Source organism: Aotus nancymaae, unplaced genomic scaffold (assembly GCF_030222135.1).
Source record: "Aotus nancymaae isolate 86718 unplaced genomic scaffold, 86718_ANA_hifiasm-v0.15.2.pri h1tg000049l, whole genome shotgun sequence".
Classification (NCBI taxonomy): Eukaryota; Metazoa; Chordata; class Mammalia; order Primates; family Aotidae; genus Aotus; species Aotus nancymaae.
Genome location: NW_026988463.1, coordinates 32,298,189 through 32,314,010, shown reverse-complemented (window position 1 = coordinate 32,314,010; position 15,822 = coordinate 32,298,189). Strand labels below are relative to the sequence as shown.

General features: G+C 43.5%; 1 protein-coding gene across 1 annotated transcript; it reads right to left on the bottom strand.

Moving 5' to 3' along the window:
• Window positions 1-408: 408 nt before the first annotated feature.
• On the bottom strand, window positions 409-1,611 carry LOC135269121 (keratin, type I cytoskeletal 19-like). Its single transcript, XM_064362905.1, has one exon. The coding sequence runs from the start codon at window positions 1,609-1,611 to the stop codon at window positions 409-411; it is 1,203 nt and encodes a 400-aa protein (XP_064218975.1).
• Between the last annotated feature and the right edge of the window lie 14,211 nt (window positions 1,612-15,822).

Here is a 15,822-nt window from a genome sequence, read left to right as displayed (position 1 = left end):
AGTGCAATGGCATGATCTCGGCTCACTGCAACCACTACCTCTCAGGTTCAAGCCATTCTCCTGCCTCAGCCTTGAGAGTAGCTGGGACTACAGGTGCATGCCACTTTGCCTGGCTAATTTTTTGTATTTTTAGTAGCGACAGGGTTTCACCTTGTTAGCCAGGATGATCTTGATCTCCTGACCTCGTGATACCCCCCCCCCGACCCTTGGCCTCCCAAAGTGCTGGGATTACAGACGTGAGCCACGGTGCCCGGCCTAAGTAAACTCTTTTTTTTTTTTTTCCCTTGAACCATAAAATTTTATTGGCAGGTCAGGGGAAGCGCCGGGGATAAGGATCCCTTCCTTCCCATCTCCTCACCCAGGAGACACCCTCTGAAGGACAGCAGAAGCCCCGGGCCTGCTGCCTTCTCAGAGGACCTTGGAGGCAGACAGGTTGTTGTAGCGATCTTCCTGGTCCTCGAGCAGGCTGCGGTAGGTGGCGATCTCCTGCTCCAGCCGCGACTTGACGTCCAAGAGCCGCTGGTACTCCTGATTCTGCCGCTCACTATCAGCCCGCACATCGCCCAGCTGGGCTTCAATACCGCTGATCCGCGCCTGGATCTCTGCCAGCTCGGCTCCAAAGCACGCCTCCGTTTCTGCCAGTGTGCCTTCCAAGCCGGCTTTCATGCTCAGCTGTGACTGCAGCTCAATCTCAAGACCCTGGAGGGTGCGCCGCAGGTCACTGACCTCGGTGTTGCTCATCTGGAGCTGCTCCCTGTGGCCAGCGACCTCCCGGTTCAGTTCTTCAGTCTGGCTGGTGAACCAGGCTTCAGCATCCTTCCGGTTCTGCTCGGCCATGACCTCATATTGGCTTCGCATGTCACTCAGGATCTTGGCGAGATCGGTGCCCAGAGCCGAATCCACCTCCACACTGACCTGGCCTCCCACTTGGCCCCTCAGCACACTGAGTTCCTCCTCATGGTTCTTCTTCAGGTAGGCCAGCTCTTCCTTCAGCCCTTCGATCTGCATCTCCAGGTCGGTCCTGGCCAGGGTCTGCTCATCCAGCACCCTGCGCAGGCCGTTGATGGCAGCCTCCACGCTCATGTGCAAAGCCTGCTCCGTCTCAAACTTGGTTTGGAAGTCACCTGCAGCCAGACGGGCCTTGTCGATCTGCAGGACAATCCTGGAGTTCTCAATGGTGGCACCAAGAATCTTGTCCCGCAGGTCCTGGATGGTCTTGTAGTAGTGGTTGTAGTCGCAGGAGGGCCCGGGCCCCTGCTTCTGGTACCAGTCGCGGATCTTCACCTCCAGCTCGCCGTTGGCCGCCTCCAGGGCGCGCACCTTGTCCAGGTAGGAGGCCAGGCGGTCGTTGAGGTTCTGCGTGGTGAACTTCTCGTTGCCCGCCAGCAGCCCGTCGGAAGCGGCCAGGATGCCGCCATAGTCGCCGCCGTAGCCCCCCGAGGAGGACGAGGACACGAAGCGGGCGGAGGACACGGACACGCCGCAGCCGCCGGAGCCCCCGTGTATGCTGGGCGCGCGAAAGGCAACACCCGGCCCAAAACACACGGAGCCGCCGCCCAGGCCCCCGAAGGACGACGTGGACGACGACTGGCGATAGCTGTAGGAAGTCATGGCGAGGCGGAGCACGGACGGAGCGACCCTGGTCCCAGAGGCTGCGATCACGGGAGGCCAGTAAACTTTTTATGTATAATTTTACAAGAGTGATTTAAGGCTGGGCAAGGTGGCTCATGCCTATAGTCCCAGCACTTTGGAGGCCGAGGCGGACAGATCACTTGAGTTCAGGAGTTTGAGACCAGCCTGGCTAACATGATGAAACCTGGTTTTTACTAAAAATACAAAAAATTAGCCAGGTGTGGTGGAGGGCATCTGTAATCCCAGCTACTTGGGAGATTGAGGCAGGAGAATCACTTGAACCCAGGAGGCGGAGGTTGCAGTGAGCTGAGATGGTGCCATTGTACTCCAGCTTGGGCAACAAGAGGGAAACTCCATCTCAAAAAAAAAAAAAAAAAAAAGTAATTGAATTTCCTTGTGCAGTTAGTATCTGTCTCTCCAGTATACTAAAAGTTTAATGAATTTTAGGGCTAACAGCTAGAAGTAGATCAGACTAACAGCAGATATCTCAGCAGAAACCCTACAAGCCAGAAGAGTGGAGACCAATATTCAACATTCTTAAAGAAAAGAATTTTCAGCCCAGAATTTCACCAGCCAAACTAAGGTTCATAAGTGAAGGAGAAATAAAATCCTTTATGGACAAGCAAATGCTGAGATATTTTGTCACCATTAGGTGGGCCTTACAAAAGCTCCTCAGTGAAGCACTATAAATGGAATAGAACAACTGGTACCAGCCACTGCAAAAACGTACCAAATTTTAAAGACCAATGATGCTATGAAGAAACTGCATCAACTAATGGGCAAAATAACCAGCTAGCATCATAAAGGCAGGATAAAATTCATATATAACAATATTAATCTTAAATGTAAATGGACTAAGTGCCTCAATTAAAAAACACAGACTGGCAAATGGGATAGGAATCAAGCCCCATCAGTGTGCTATATTCAGGAGACCCATCTCACGTGCAAAGACACACGTATGCTCAAAACAAAGGGATGGAAAAATATTTACCAAGCAAATGAAAAGCAAAAAAAGAGTAGGGGTTGCAATCCTAGTCTCTGCTAAAACAGAATTTAAACCAACGAAGATCATAAGAGACAAAGAAGGGCATTACATAAATGTAAAAGTATCAATACAAGAAGAGCTAACTATCTTAAATATATATGCACCCAATACAGGGGCACTCAGATTCATAAAGCAATTTCTTAGAGACCTACAATGAAACTTAGACTCCCACACAATAATGTGTGGAGACTTTAACACCCCACTGCCAATATTAGACAGATCAACGAGACAGAAAATTTATAAGCATATTCGGGACTTGAACTCAATTCTGTACCAAGCGGACCTAATAGATACATCTACAGAGCTTTCCACCCCAAATCAACAGAATATACATTCTTCTCAGCACCACATCACACTTATTCTAAAATTAACAACATAATTGGAAGTAAAATACTCCTCAGCAAATGCAAAAGATTACAAATTATGACAAACATTTTCTCAGACCACAGTGCAATCAAATTAGAACTCAGGATTAAGAAACTCACTCAAAACTCACAGCTACATGAAAACTGAACCTGCTCCTGAAGGACTACAGGATAAATAACAACATAAAGGCAGAAAGAAACATGTTCTTTGAAACCAATGAGAACAAAGACATAACATACCAGAATCTCTGGGACACATTTAAAGCAGTGTATAGAGGAAAATTTATAGCACTAAATGTCCACAAGAGAAAGGGGGAAAGTTCTAAAATCAACACCTTAACACCACAATTAAAAGAACTAGAGAAGCAAGAACAAATAAAATCATAAACTAGTAGAAGACAAGAAATAACTAAGATCAGAGCAGAACTGAAGGAGACGGAGACACAAAAACCCTTCAAAAAAAAAATCAATGAATCCAGGAGCTGGTTTTTTGATGAGATTAACAAAATAGATATACTGCTAGCCACACTAATAAAGAAGAAAAGAGAGAAGAATCAAATAGATGCAATAAAAAAATGGTAAGAGGGGATACCACCACCAATCCCACACAAGTACAAACCACTATCAGAGAATAATATAAACACTTCTAAGCAAATAAACCAGAAAATCTAGAAGAAATGGATAAATTCTTGGGCATTTACACAGTTCCAAGACTACACCAGAAAGAAATAGAATCTCTGAATAGACCAATAAAAAGTTCTGAAATTAAGGAAGCAATTAATAGCCTGCCAACCAAAAGGAAGTCCAAGGCCAGATGGTTCACAGCTAAATTCTACCAGAGGTACAAAGAGGAGCTGGTACCATTCCTTCTAAAACTATTTCAAATAATAGAAAAGAAGGGAATTCTTCCTAACTCATTTTATGAGGCCAACATCATCCTAACACCAAAACCTGGTAAAGACACAACAACAAAAAAAGAAAATTTCAGGCTAATATCCCTGATGAACATCAATGCAAAAATCCTTAATAAAATACTGGCAAACCAAATACAGCAGCACATCAAAATGCTTATCCACCATGATCAAGTTGGCTTCATCCCTGGGATGCAAAGGTGGTTCAACATACACAAATCAATAAATGTAATTGATCACATAAACACAACCAAAGACAAAAACCACATCATTATCTCAATAGATGCAGAGAAAGGCTTCAACAAACTTTAGCAGCCCTTTATGCTAAAAACTCTCAATAGACTAGGTATTGATAGAACATATCTCAAAATAATAAGAGCTATTTATGACAAACCCACAGCTAATATCATACTGAATGAGCAAAAACTGGAAGCATTCCCTTTGAAAACTGGCACAAAACAAGGATGCCCTCTCTCACCACTCCTATTTAACAGTATTGGAAGTTCTGGCCAGGGCAATTAGGCAAGAGAAATAAATAAAGGGTATTCATTTAGGAAAAGAGGAAGTCAAATCATCTCTATTTGCAGATGACATGATTGCATATTTAGAAGACTCCATTGTCTCAGCCTAAAATCTCTTTAAGCTGATAAACAAATTTAGCAAAGTCTCAGGATACAAAATAAGTGTGCCAATTTCACAAGCATTCCTATACATCAATAACAGACAAGCAGAGAGCCAAATCATGAGTGAACTCCCATTCAAAATTGCTACAAAGAGAATAAAATATCTAGGAGTACAAGTTACAAGGAATGTAAAGGACCTCTTCAAGGAGAACTACAAACCACTACTCAAGGAAATGAGAGAGAACACAAACAGATGAAAAAACATTCCATGATCAAGGTTAGGAAGAATCAATATCATGAAAATGGCCATACTACCCAAAGTAAATTATAGATTCAATACTATCACCATCAAGATACCATTGACTTTCTTCACAGAATTGGAAAAAACTGCCTTAAATTGCATATAGAACCAAAAAAGAACCTACATAGCCAAGACAACCCCAAGCAAGAAGAACAAAGCTGGAGGCATCACACTACCTGACTTCAAACTATACTACAAAGCTACAGTAATCAAAACAGCATGGTACTGGTATCAAAACATATATATATATATAAACCAATCAAAAAGAACAGAGGCCACAGAAATAACATCACACATCTACATCCATCTGATCTTTGACAAACTTGACAAAAACAAGCAATGCGGAAAGGTTTTCATATTTAATAAATGGTGTTGGAAAAACTGGCTAGCCATCCATATACAGAAAGCTGAAACTGGATTTCTTCTTTACACCTTATACAAAAATTAACTCAAGATGTATTGAAGACTTAAATGTAAGACCTAAAACCATAAAAACCCTAGAAGAACACCTGTGCAATACCATTCAGGACATAGGCATGGGCAAGGACTTCATGACTAAAACACCAAAAACAATGGCAACAAAAGCCAAAATAGACAAATGAGATCTAATTAAATGTAAGAGCTTCTGCACAGCAAAAGAAACTATCATCAGAGAGAACAGGCAACCTATAGAATAAGAGAACATTTTTGCAATCTCTCTATCTGACAAAGGGCTAATATCCAGAATCTACAAAGTACTTAAACAAATTTATGAGAAAAAAACAAGCAACCCCATCAAAAATTGGGTGAAGGATATAAAGAGACACATCTCGGAAAAAAAAACACCAAAACACACATTTATGTAATTAACAAACATATAAAAAAAAGAGCTCATCATCTCTGGTCATTAGAGAAATGCAAATCAAAACCACAATGAGATACTATTTCAAGCCAGTTAGAATGATGATCATTAAAAAGTCAGGAGATATCAGATGCTGGAGAGGATGTGGAGAAATAGGAACGCTTTTACACTGTTGGTGGGAGTGTAAATGAGTTCAATTTACTAATTTTTGATTGTGGAAAACAGTGTTGATTCCTCAAGTATCTAGAATCAGAAATATCATTTGAGCCAGTAATCCCATTACGGGGTATATAACAAAAGGATTATAAATCCCTGCATTATAAAGACACATTCACATGTATGTTTATTGTGGCACTGTTCACTAGTGCAAAGACTTGGAACCAAGCCAAATGCCCATCAATAATAGACTAGATAAAGAAAATGTGGCACATATACACCATGAAATACCATACAGCCATAAAAAAAGGATGAGGTCATGTCCTTTGAAGGGACATGTGTGAAGCAGAAAACCATCATTCTCAATAAACTAACACAAGAACAGAAAACCAAACACCACATGTTGTCACTCATAAGTGGGAGTTGAAGAATGAGAACACATAAACAGAGGGAGGGGAACATCACACAGTGGGGCCTGTCAGGGGTCGGGGGTTAAGAGAGGGGGATAGCATTAGGTGAAATACCTAATGTAGATAAAGGGATGATGGATGCAGAAAACCACCATGACACGTGCATGCCTGTGTAACAAACCTGCATGTTCTGCACATGTACCCCATAACTTGAAGTATATATATACATACATATGTATACACACACACACACACATATGGGACATGGATGAACCTGGAAACCATCATTCTCAGCAAACTGACACAAGAACGGAAAATCAAACACCGCATGTTCTCACTCATAGGCGGATGTTGAACAATGAGAACGCATGGACACAGGGAAGGGAGTATCACACACTGGGGTCTGTGGAGGGGAATTAGGGGAAGGACAGTGTGAGGTAGGGAGTTGGGGAGGGATAAAATGGGGAGAAATGCCAGATATAGGTGATGGGGATGGAGGCAGTAAATCACATTGCCATGTATGTACCTATGCAGCAATCCTGCATGTTCTTCACATGTATCCCAAAACCTAAAAAGAAATAAAAATATATATATTAAAAAAACAAACAAACAAAAAAAGAAAGGCTTCTGAGGAGACTATGGAGTTAAATTATCCCCTCAGAAGTTAAGGACCTTGTGTGAGTTTAAATGGCCTTCCTTGGCTGGGCGCGGTGGCTCACACTTGTAATCCCAGCACTTCGGGAGGCCGAGGAGGTGGATCACCTGAGGTCAGCAGCTTGAGACCAACCTGGACAACATGGTGAAATCCCATCTCAAAAAAAAAAAAAATGGCCTTCCTTTAAGGTTGAATGGCTGGCTGAGGGAACGATAGACAAACCATTGACCGAGTGTTTAGGCTGATGACTGAAGGTGGAGGACAGCCAGGGCATTCAGATCAGTTTCCATATATTGAGTCATGGCTAAATGTAACCTAGATACGCCCTAAGTGTTTGCAACCTTGTCTAGCCACCTACTGCAAAGCCTCAGTGGCACGTGGAGGGAAAGGAGGCCAAGAAACCTACAGACCCCGAGCTCACAAGGGAAGAGAAGGAAGGGCAAGAGGCACCAGAGAAACCAACTTTACAGGCTCCCCCTGAAGAAAGAGAAGGTCCATCTCCTTATGCTCCAGTGTATCCATCCCTAGCACACCTGAGGCAAGGTGAAGAGCGAGGGTCAGGAGCCCATGCTGTGCCAGGCCTAGGCACAGGATCTCAAGTACAGTCAGATTCAGAGGGCAGCTCACTGTCTCCCCCGATAAGGAAAGGAGAGAGAAAGAGAAAAAGAATGACGTGGCCGGTTCATCTCTGGTCTGGCTGTACTCAGGCTTTGCAGATGCCTCTCTGTGAAACACGGGCACCAGCCTATCTAGATGAGCAGAGGCAGGTTTGTGGTGAGCAAAGAATCTTTGTCCACCAGCCCTTTTCCACTATCAACCTTTTAAATTGGAAACAACACACCCCCTTCTTCAGGGAGAAGCCCCAAGCACTAATTGATCTGATAGAGTCCATGTTTGCTACTCATAATCCTAATTGGTGGAATGCCAGGAACTGCTGTTAACATCATTTAATACAGAAGAGTGCAGGAAAATAAACCAAGCAGCTCTGCAACGGCTAGAAAATAATGCACAGCAGACACTAATGATGCCCAGCAACATGCAGTGCAACATTTCCCTCACATAGACTTGAAGTGGGACCCCAATAAAGAGGAGGAGCTGGGAAACCTACAAACATATAGGGCTGCACTTTTAAATGGGACGAAGGCAGCTGGAAGGAGATAATAAATATAGGGCAAGTCTCAGAGGTCTGCCAAAAACCTGATTAAAGACCCAGAAGCCCCTGCCAAGCAATGTATGGTGAATGTGGCTTTTATCAGCCAGACACAAGGAGACATTAGGTGGAAGCTACAGAAGCTGGAAGGATTTGAGAGCAAGGATGCTACCAAACGCATGCAGGTGGATACACAGGTGTTTTACAGTCTAGAGGAAGAAGCTGAAAGGAAGGCAAGGCACAAGGCAAAAGAAATGGCAAACTAGTCAGCGGCTGCCTTAGTTGAGAGGGGAGCTGGTGTAATGAGAGGACGTGGAAGAGGATGTGGAAGAGGGCATGGGAAAGGTGTAGTCAGACTGGGGCCTAAAACGTGGTCCAGATTAGAGAGAGATCAATGTGTGGTGTGCAAGAAGAAAGGACATTGAAAAAATGAGTGCCCAGAGAGAGTAGTATATGAAGATCAGGTAGCCCCACACAGCCGACAGTTTAGACCCCATGCAGTGCCTAGACCATCAGCAGAAAGCCAGCCAAATTATCAGGATACAGGCTTAATTGGCTTGGCTGGTGTAGACAGCTATGAAGACTGAAACAGACCAGACTCCATTTCTCTAGGCCCGGAGGGTGTATGGTCAGGGTAGAGATAGGGGGCCAATAAATACATTTTGTGGTAAACATAGGAGCTGAGTGTTCGGTGGTGACAAAATGGTGGGGCCACTGTCTAAAACTTATACCATCATTATTGGGGCCGCAGGAGTGTCAGAAGAAAAGACCCTTCTGCCAGTCAAAAAGATGTGTTATTGGAAGGTGGGAGGTCCAGCATGAATTTCTGTATGTCCCCAGCTGTCCTGTCCAAGCCTGTAATCCCAGCACTTTGGGAGGCCGAGGCGGGTGGATCATGAGGTCAAGAGATCGAGACCATCCTGGTCAACATGGTGAAACCCTGTCTCTACTAAAAATACAAAAATTAGCTGGGCATGGTGGCACGTGCCTGTAATCCCAGCTACTCAGGAGGCTGAGGCAGGAGAATTGCCTGAACCCAGGAGGCGGAGGTTGCGGTGAGCCGAGATCCCACCATTGAACTCCAGCCTGGGTAACAAGAGCAAAACTCCATCTCAAAAAAAAAAAAAAAAAAAAAAAATGGATTTGCTTCAAAAGTTACAAGCACAGATTTTCTTTAAAACAGAGGGGCACACACCTCTAGATTTTAACCAATCAAGAGTTATGGTATTAGCCCTCACAGTACCACAAGCTGAAGAATGGTGGCTACTTACTTGGACCAGGCTTCCCCAAGGGTTCAAGAACTCCCTCACTATATTCAGTGAGGCCCTAGCACCTGATGTCAATGTCTACACCCCACCAAAAAAAGACTGTATCCTCCTGCAGTACGTGGATGATATTCTTTTAGCAGCCCCCACTTTAGAGAATTGTCCCAAAGGAACTCAGGACCTTCTCTACCTTCCATGGAAGGCTGGGTATAAAGCATCCAGAAAGAAGCCCAGGTTTGTTGCGGAAGCATCACATACTTGGGGTTTGTCATAAGCCAAGGGCAGGGTATGCTGGGTAGTGCGTGCAAGGAAGCGGTCTGTAGAATTCTAACCCCAACCTCCTGATGAAAAGTAAGAGGGTTCCTAGGGGCAGCAACGTTTGGCTGTATTTGGATTTCAAATTTCTCACTAATGGCAAAATCACGACATGAAGCCACCAAAGGGGGGAAACAGAAACCCTTCATCTGGGGACCTGAACAATAAAAACCATTTAATGCAATCAAAGCAGCTCTAGTTAGGGCCCCCGTCTTAGGACTGCTGGACATAACCAAGTCCTTGTTCCTTTACATAAATGAGGAAAAGGGCATCGCTATTGGGGTCTTACCTCAGATTCTAAGATTATGGCACCACCCAACCTATCTAAGTAACTGAACTCAGTAGCTCAGGTATGGCCACTCTGCTTTTTTTTTTTTTTAAGACAGAGTCTCACTCTCGCCAGGCACCAGGCTGGAGTGCAGTGGCATAATCTCAGCTCACTGCAACATCTGCCTCCTGGGTTCAAGCAATTCTCCTGCTTCAGCCTCCTGAGTAGCTGGGACTACAGGCACATGCCACCATGCCCAGCTAATTTTTGTATTTTTAGTAGAGACGGGGTTTCACCATGTTGACCAGGATGGTCTCGATCTCTTGACCTCATGATCCACCCGCCTCAGCCTCCCAAAGTGTTGGGATTACAGGCCTGAGCCACCGCACCCAGCCTGGCCACTCTGCTTTAAGGCTCTTGCCGCTACAGCCATGCTCATACAGGAAGCTGATAAATTGACCTTAGGATAGCAGTTGGGTGCTGCACTCTGTCCTAATGCTAATGGATCAAAGAGGGCATCACTGGCTGTGAAATCCTAGAATGACCCGATACCAGGGATTCATGTGAAAATCCCAGCATAACCTTAGAAACTGTAAACACTCTTAACCCTGCTACTTTGCTCCCACTAGAGTTGGGAGCTCCCCTTCATGACTTCATAGAAACAGTAGATAAAGTTTTCTCCAGCAGGAAAGATCTCACACATCGCCCCCTCCAAAGTCCTGATGTTGAATACTTTACAGATGGTAGTGGCTTTGTAACAGAAGGAGTCTGGCTGGCTGGATATGCACTTGTAACTTTAGATTCAATAGTAGAGTCCCAAAGGCTGCTGATAGGAACATCAGCCAAGAGAGCAGAATTAATAGCCTTAACAAGAGCACTGTTGCTAGCTAAGGGTAAAAGAGAGAACATATACACTGACTCAAAGTATGCTTTTGCTACACTGCACGTACATGAGAGCGTATACAATAAAAAGAGGACACTTAAGTGCTCAAGGAACAAGTGTAAAGTATCCAGAAGAGATCTTACAACTTTTAGATGCGATATGGGAACTAAAGGGATAGCTGTCATACACGGCCGAGGCCATGAGAAAGGTGAAACCCTAGAGGCCAAAAAAACAGAAAAGCAGATGCAGAAGCTAGGTGCGCAGCAATGAATACCCCACCTTCTAGCATAGCGGCTGGAAAGACAGCATGCGCCCTGCCTCTCCTCCCAGAACCCTTCCCTCTAGAAGAAAATGACCCCCCAAATGAGAAGGCCTCATTTGCTCAAGAAAATTGAGCCTATACTAAAGAAGGATGTGGAAATTATCAGATGGAAGGTTAGCTGTTCCTGAAGTAATAGGCCCCAGGTTTGTAAACAGCACTAGAAACGCTGAGGAGGCACCACCTCTGTGTGTCACGGCTCACTGTCATCTCCCGAGCCATTTATGAACAATGCTTAATCTGTGCTTAGAACAACCCGCAACAAGGGTCAACCTGGCTCCAGGAATTCAAGAAGCAGGAGCAGCATCTTGTGAAAATTTGTTTGTAGATTTTACAGAATTGCCCTCAGCAGGAGGCTATTGCTATATATTAGTGTCTGTCTGTACCCACTCGGGTTGGGTAGAGGCTTTCCCCACAAGGATAGAAAAGGCAAGTGAAGTAACTAGAATATTATTAAAAGATATTATCCCCAGATTTGGGCTACCCTCAAATATAGGCTCAGACAATGGCTCAAAATTTGTAGCCAAAATTTTCCAAGACCTAACATGGCTGTTGAAAATAAACTGGAAATTGCATACTGCCTATCTCCCACAGAGCCCTGGAAAAGTTGAGCATATAAATTGAATGCTCAAACAACTATTAAAGAAATTCTGCCAGGAAACCCACCTACGATGGGATCAGGTCTTGCCCATGGTCCTCCTCCGAATCAGGTGTGCTCCCACCTAACAGATGGGGTATACACTCTATGAAATTTTGCTTGGCCAGCCACCACCAATCATCACCCAAATTAAAGGGGACATGAGAGAGTTAGAAGAATTAACCCTAAGAAATGAAATGCAGGCCTTAGGCATGACTATGCAAGAAATAATACAAGGCTGGATTCAAGAAAAATTACCTATCAATCAGCCTAAGAGACCCAGTACATCTCTTCAAACCTGGAGACTCAGTTTAGGTTAAAAAGTGGAACCCGACTACCTTAGTGCCAACTTGAAATGGGCCCCATATTGTAGTTTTGTTGACCCTGACTACTGTTAATGTTGCAGGCATTGTGCCCTGGATTCATCATAGCCACATAAAACCCACAGCAGCCCAGGAGAAGTGAACCAGTGAACAACATCCTGAACACCCAACCAAGCTGATCCTGAGATGAGACCAAACTGCCAATGAAGGTGGTAGCCCTGCTCTAGTCACACCACCGGAAGCTGACCAGTCAACGCATGAAAGAAGCTTAAGAAGTCATCAAAATTCAATGTAGACTGAAATTTCATGTCTAATTGCTATCATAGTATTGTTAACTATTCTATTACTATGGTGTCATCTTTGCCAACCCTTATGTCCAAGAAAAGGATACTACTCTGCCCCTGTGTAGTGGTATAGAAATGTTAATTTTTATTCTACTATTGTTAACTTCATTATCTGTACAAAAGGAAGGGAAACTGGTAGAAGAATGTACTTACTGCCTGCAGACTACTTGGATCGGGAATACAGTAGTTAAGACCTTGTTGCATCAAACATATTATAAGTGTACAGGGACTCAGCTAGGGGCTTATACTTACAATTGAACAATTTATTCAGTTTGTAACTCAGGCAATGAGCCACCTTATGTATGTTATGTCCCCAAGACTCTGCCTGGGACCTGGTTTGAAATATGAATGGAGTCAAAAGAAGGTCCTCTTCTAAACAGGACTGAGGTCCCACCCTTCCATAAGGGATCCTTTGTATTTCGATGCCTGCCAAGCAACATACTCAGGCATAGTCTATTCTGCTATCTATGGTAACCTAACCTGGGAAAGATATCATAGCAAACTTCATAAGTATGTGTGTAAACCAAGAGTTACTCCACCTTGCTCCCATGCGACGCCAGAAAAGGATTGTAGGTACTGTACAACATGGTCCCCTGCTGGGTACTCTCAACAGTCATATCAGGAACCAATTGTGCTTACCAAAATGCCAACAAAGCCAAATTATGAAATGAAAACCTGCAATCCTATAAAGCTTACTATCCAGAATCTACAAAGAACTTAAACAAATTTACAAGAAAAAAGCAAACAACCCCATCAAAAAGCATGTGAAGGATATGAACAGACACTTCTCAAAAGAAAACATTTATGCAGCCAACAAACATATGAAAAAAAGCTCATCATCACTTGTCATTAGAAAAATGCAAATCAAAACCACATTGAGATGTCATCTCATGCCAGTTAGAATGTGATCATTGAAAAATCAAAAGACAACAGATGCTGGAGAGGATGTGGAAAAATAAAAATTCTCTTACAATGTTGGTGGGAGTGTAAATTAGTTCAACCATTGTGGAAGACAGTGTGATGATATTTCAAGGATCTGGAACTAGAAATTCCATTTGACCCAACAATCCCATTACTGGGTGTATACCCCAAAGATTATAAAACATTCAATTGGGGGACTTCCACCAAGATGGCTGAATAGGAAAAGCTCCAGAGCACAGTTACCAGTGAGAGTGATGCAGAAGGTGAGTGATCTCTGCATTTCCAACTGAGGTACCAGGTTCATCTCAATGGGACTGGTTGGACAGTGGGTGTAGCCCAAGGAGGGCAAACTGAGGCAGGGTGGGACACTGCCTCACCTAGAAAGTGCAACTGGCTGGAGGACTCCCCTCTCTCCCAATGGAGGCCATCAGGGACTTTTCCCCTCTGGCACTCTGGTTCAGATACTGCACTTCTTCATGGTCTTTTCAACCCACAGACCAGGAGATTCCCCACCGGGCCAACAAGTGCCATGAGTTACTAGTACAGATATGAGTGCCCATTCCAGTAGGCGATGCAGGTTGCAATGCAAATCTGGATGGCTGTTTTGGTTGGTGCCTGGAGTGCCTGCGAGACAGAGCTTGCCACTACCCAGAAAGAGGGGGAGCTGAAGGCAGGGAGCCAAGTGAAATGGCTTGGTGGGTTCCACCCCAACAAAGACCAGCAAACTAAAGAGAGAAGAATCGAGTAAATGCAATAAAAAACAAAGGGGATATCACCACCAATTTCAAGAAATACAAACTACCATCAAAGATTACCACAAACAACTCAATGCACATAAACCAGTAAATCTAGAAGAAATGGATAAATTCCTGGACACTTACACCCTCTCAAGACTAAACCAGGAAGAAGCTGAATCCCTGAATAGACCAATAATAAGGTCTGAAGTTGAGCTGGTACCATTTCTTCAGGAACTATTCCAAACAATACAAAAAGAGGGAATCCTCCCTAATTCATTTTATGAGACCAACATTATCCTGATACCCAAACCTGGAAGAGACACAACAAAAAAGAAAACTTCAGGACAATATGCATGATGAACATCGATGCCAAAATCTTCAATAAAATACTGGCAAAACAAATGTAACAGAACATCAAAAAGCTTATCCATCACGATCAAATAGGCTTCATCCCAGGGATGCAAGGCTGGTTCAACATACACAAATATATAAACATAATCTATCACATAAACAGGACCAAAGGAAAAAAAAAACACATGATCATTTCAATGGATGCAGAGAAGGCCTTTGACAAAATTCAACAGCCTTTATGCTAAAAACTCTCATTAAACTAGGTATCAATGGAATGTATCTCAAAATAATAAAAGTTATTTATGACAAACCCACAGCCAATATCATACTGAATGGGTAAAAACTGGAAGCATTCCCTTTGAAAACTGGTACTAGGTAAGTGTGCCCTCTCTAACCACTCCTATTCAACATGGTATTGGAAGTGCTAGCCTTGGCAATCCGGCAAGAAAAAAAAATAAAGGGTATTCAATTAGGAAAGGAGGAAGTCAAATTGTCTCTATTTGCAGACGACATGCTTGCATATTTAGAAGACCCCATTGTCTCAGCCCCAAATCACCTTAAGATGATAAGCAACTTTAGCAAAGTCTCAGGATACAAAATCAATGTGCAAAAATCATAAGCTTTCCTACACACCAATAACAGACAGAGAGCATAATCCTGAGTGAACTCCCATTCACAATTGCTACGAAGAGAATAAAATACCTAGGAATACAACTAACAAAGGATGTAAAGGACCTCTTCAAGGATAACTACAAACCACTGCTCAAGGAAATAATAGAGGACACAAACAGATGGTAAAACATTCCATGCTCATGGTTATAAAGAATCAATATTGTGAATACGGCCATACTGCCCAAAGTAATTTATAGATTCAACACTATCCCCAGCAAGCTACCATTGACCTTCTTCACAGAACTGGAAAAAATGACCTTAAACTTCATATGAAACAAACAAACAAAAAGCTCACATAGCCAAGAGAATCCTAAGCAAAAAGAACAGAGCTGGAGGCATCACACTAACTGAGTTCAAACTATACTACAAGGCTACAGTAATCAAAACAGTATGGCACTGGTACCAAAACAGAGATATAGACCAATGGAACAGAACAGAGGCCTTGGAAGTAATGCCACACATCTACAACCATGTGATCTTTGACAAATCTGCCAAAAACAAGCAATGGGGAAAGGATTTCTTGTTTAAGAAATGGTGTTTGGACAACTGGCTAGCTATGTACAGAAAGCTGAAACTGGACCCCTTCCTTACACTTTACACAAAAATTAACTTCAGATGGATTAAAGATTTAAACATAGCAAAGGCTTTCAGTGTGCCAGCGCCCACAGGCACCCAGCACGTGCCTCCCTGCCACCAGG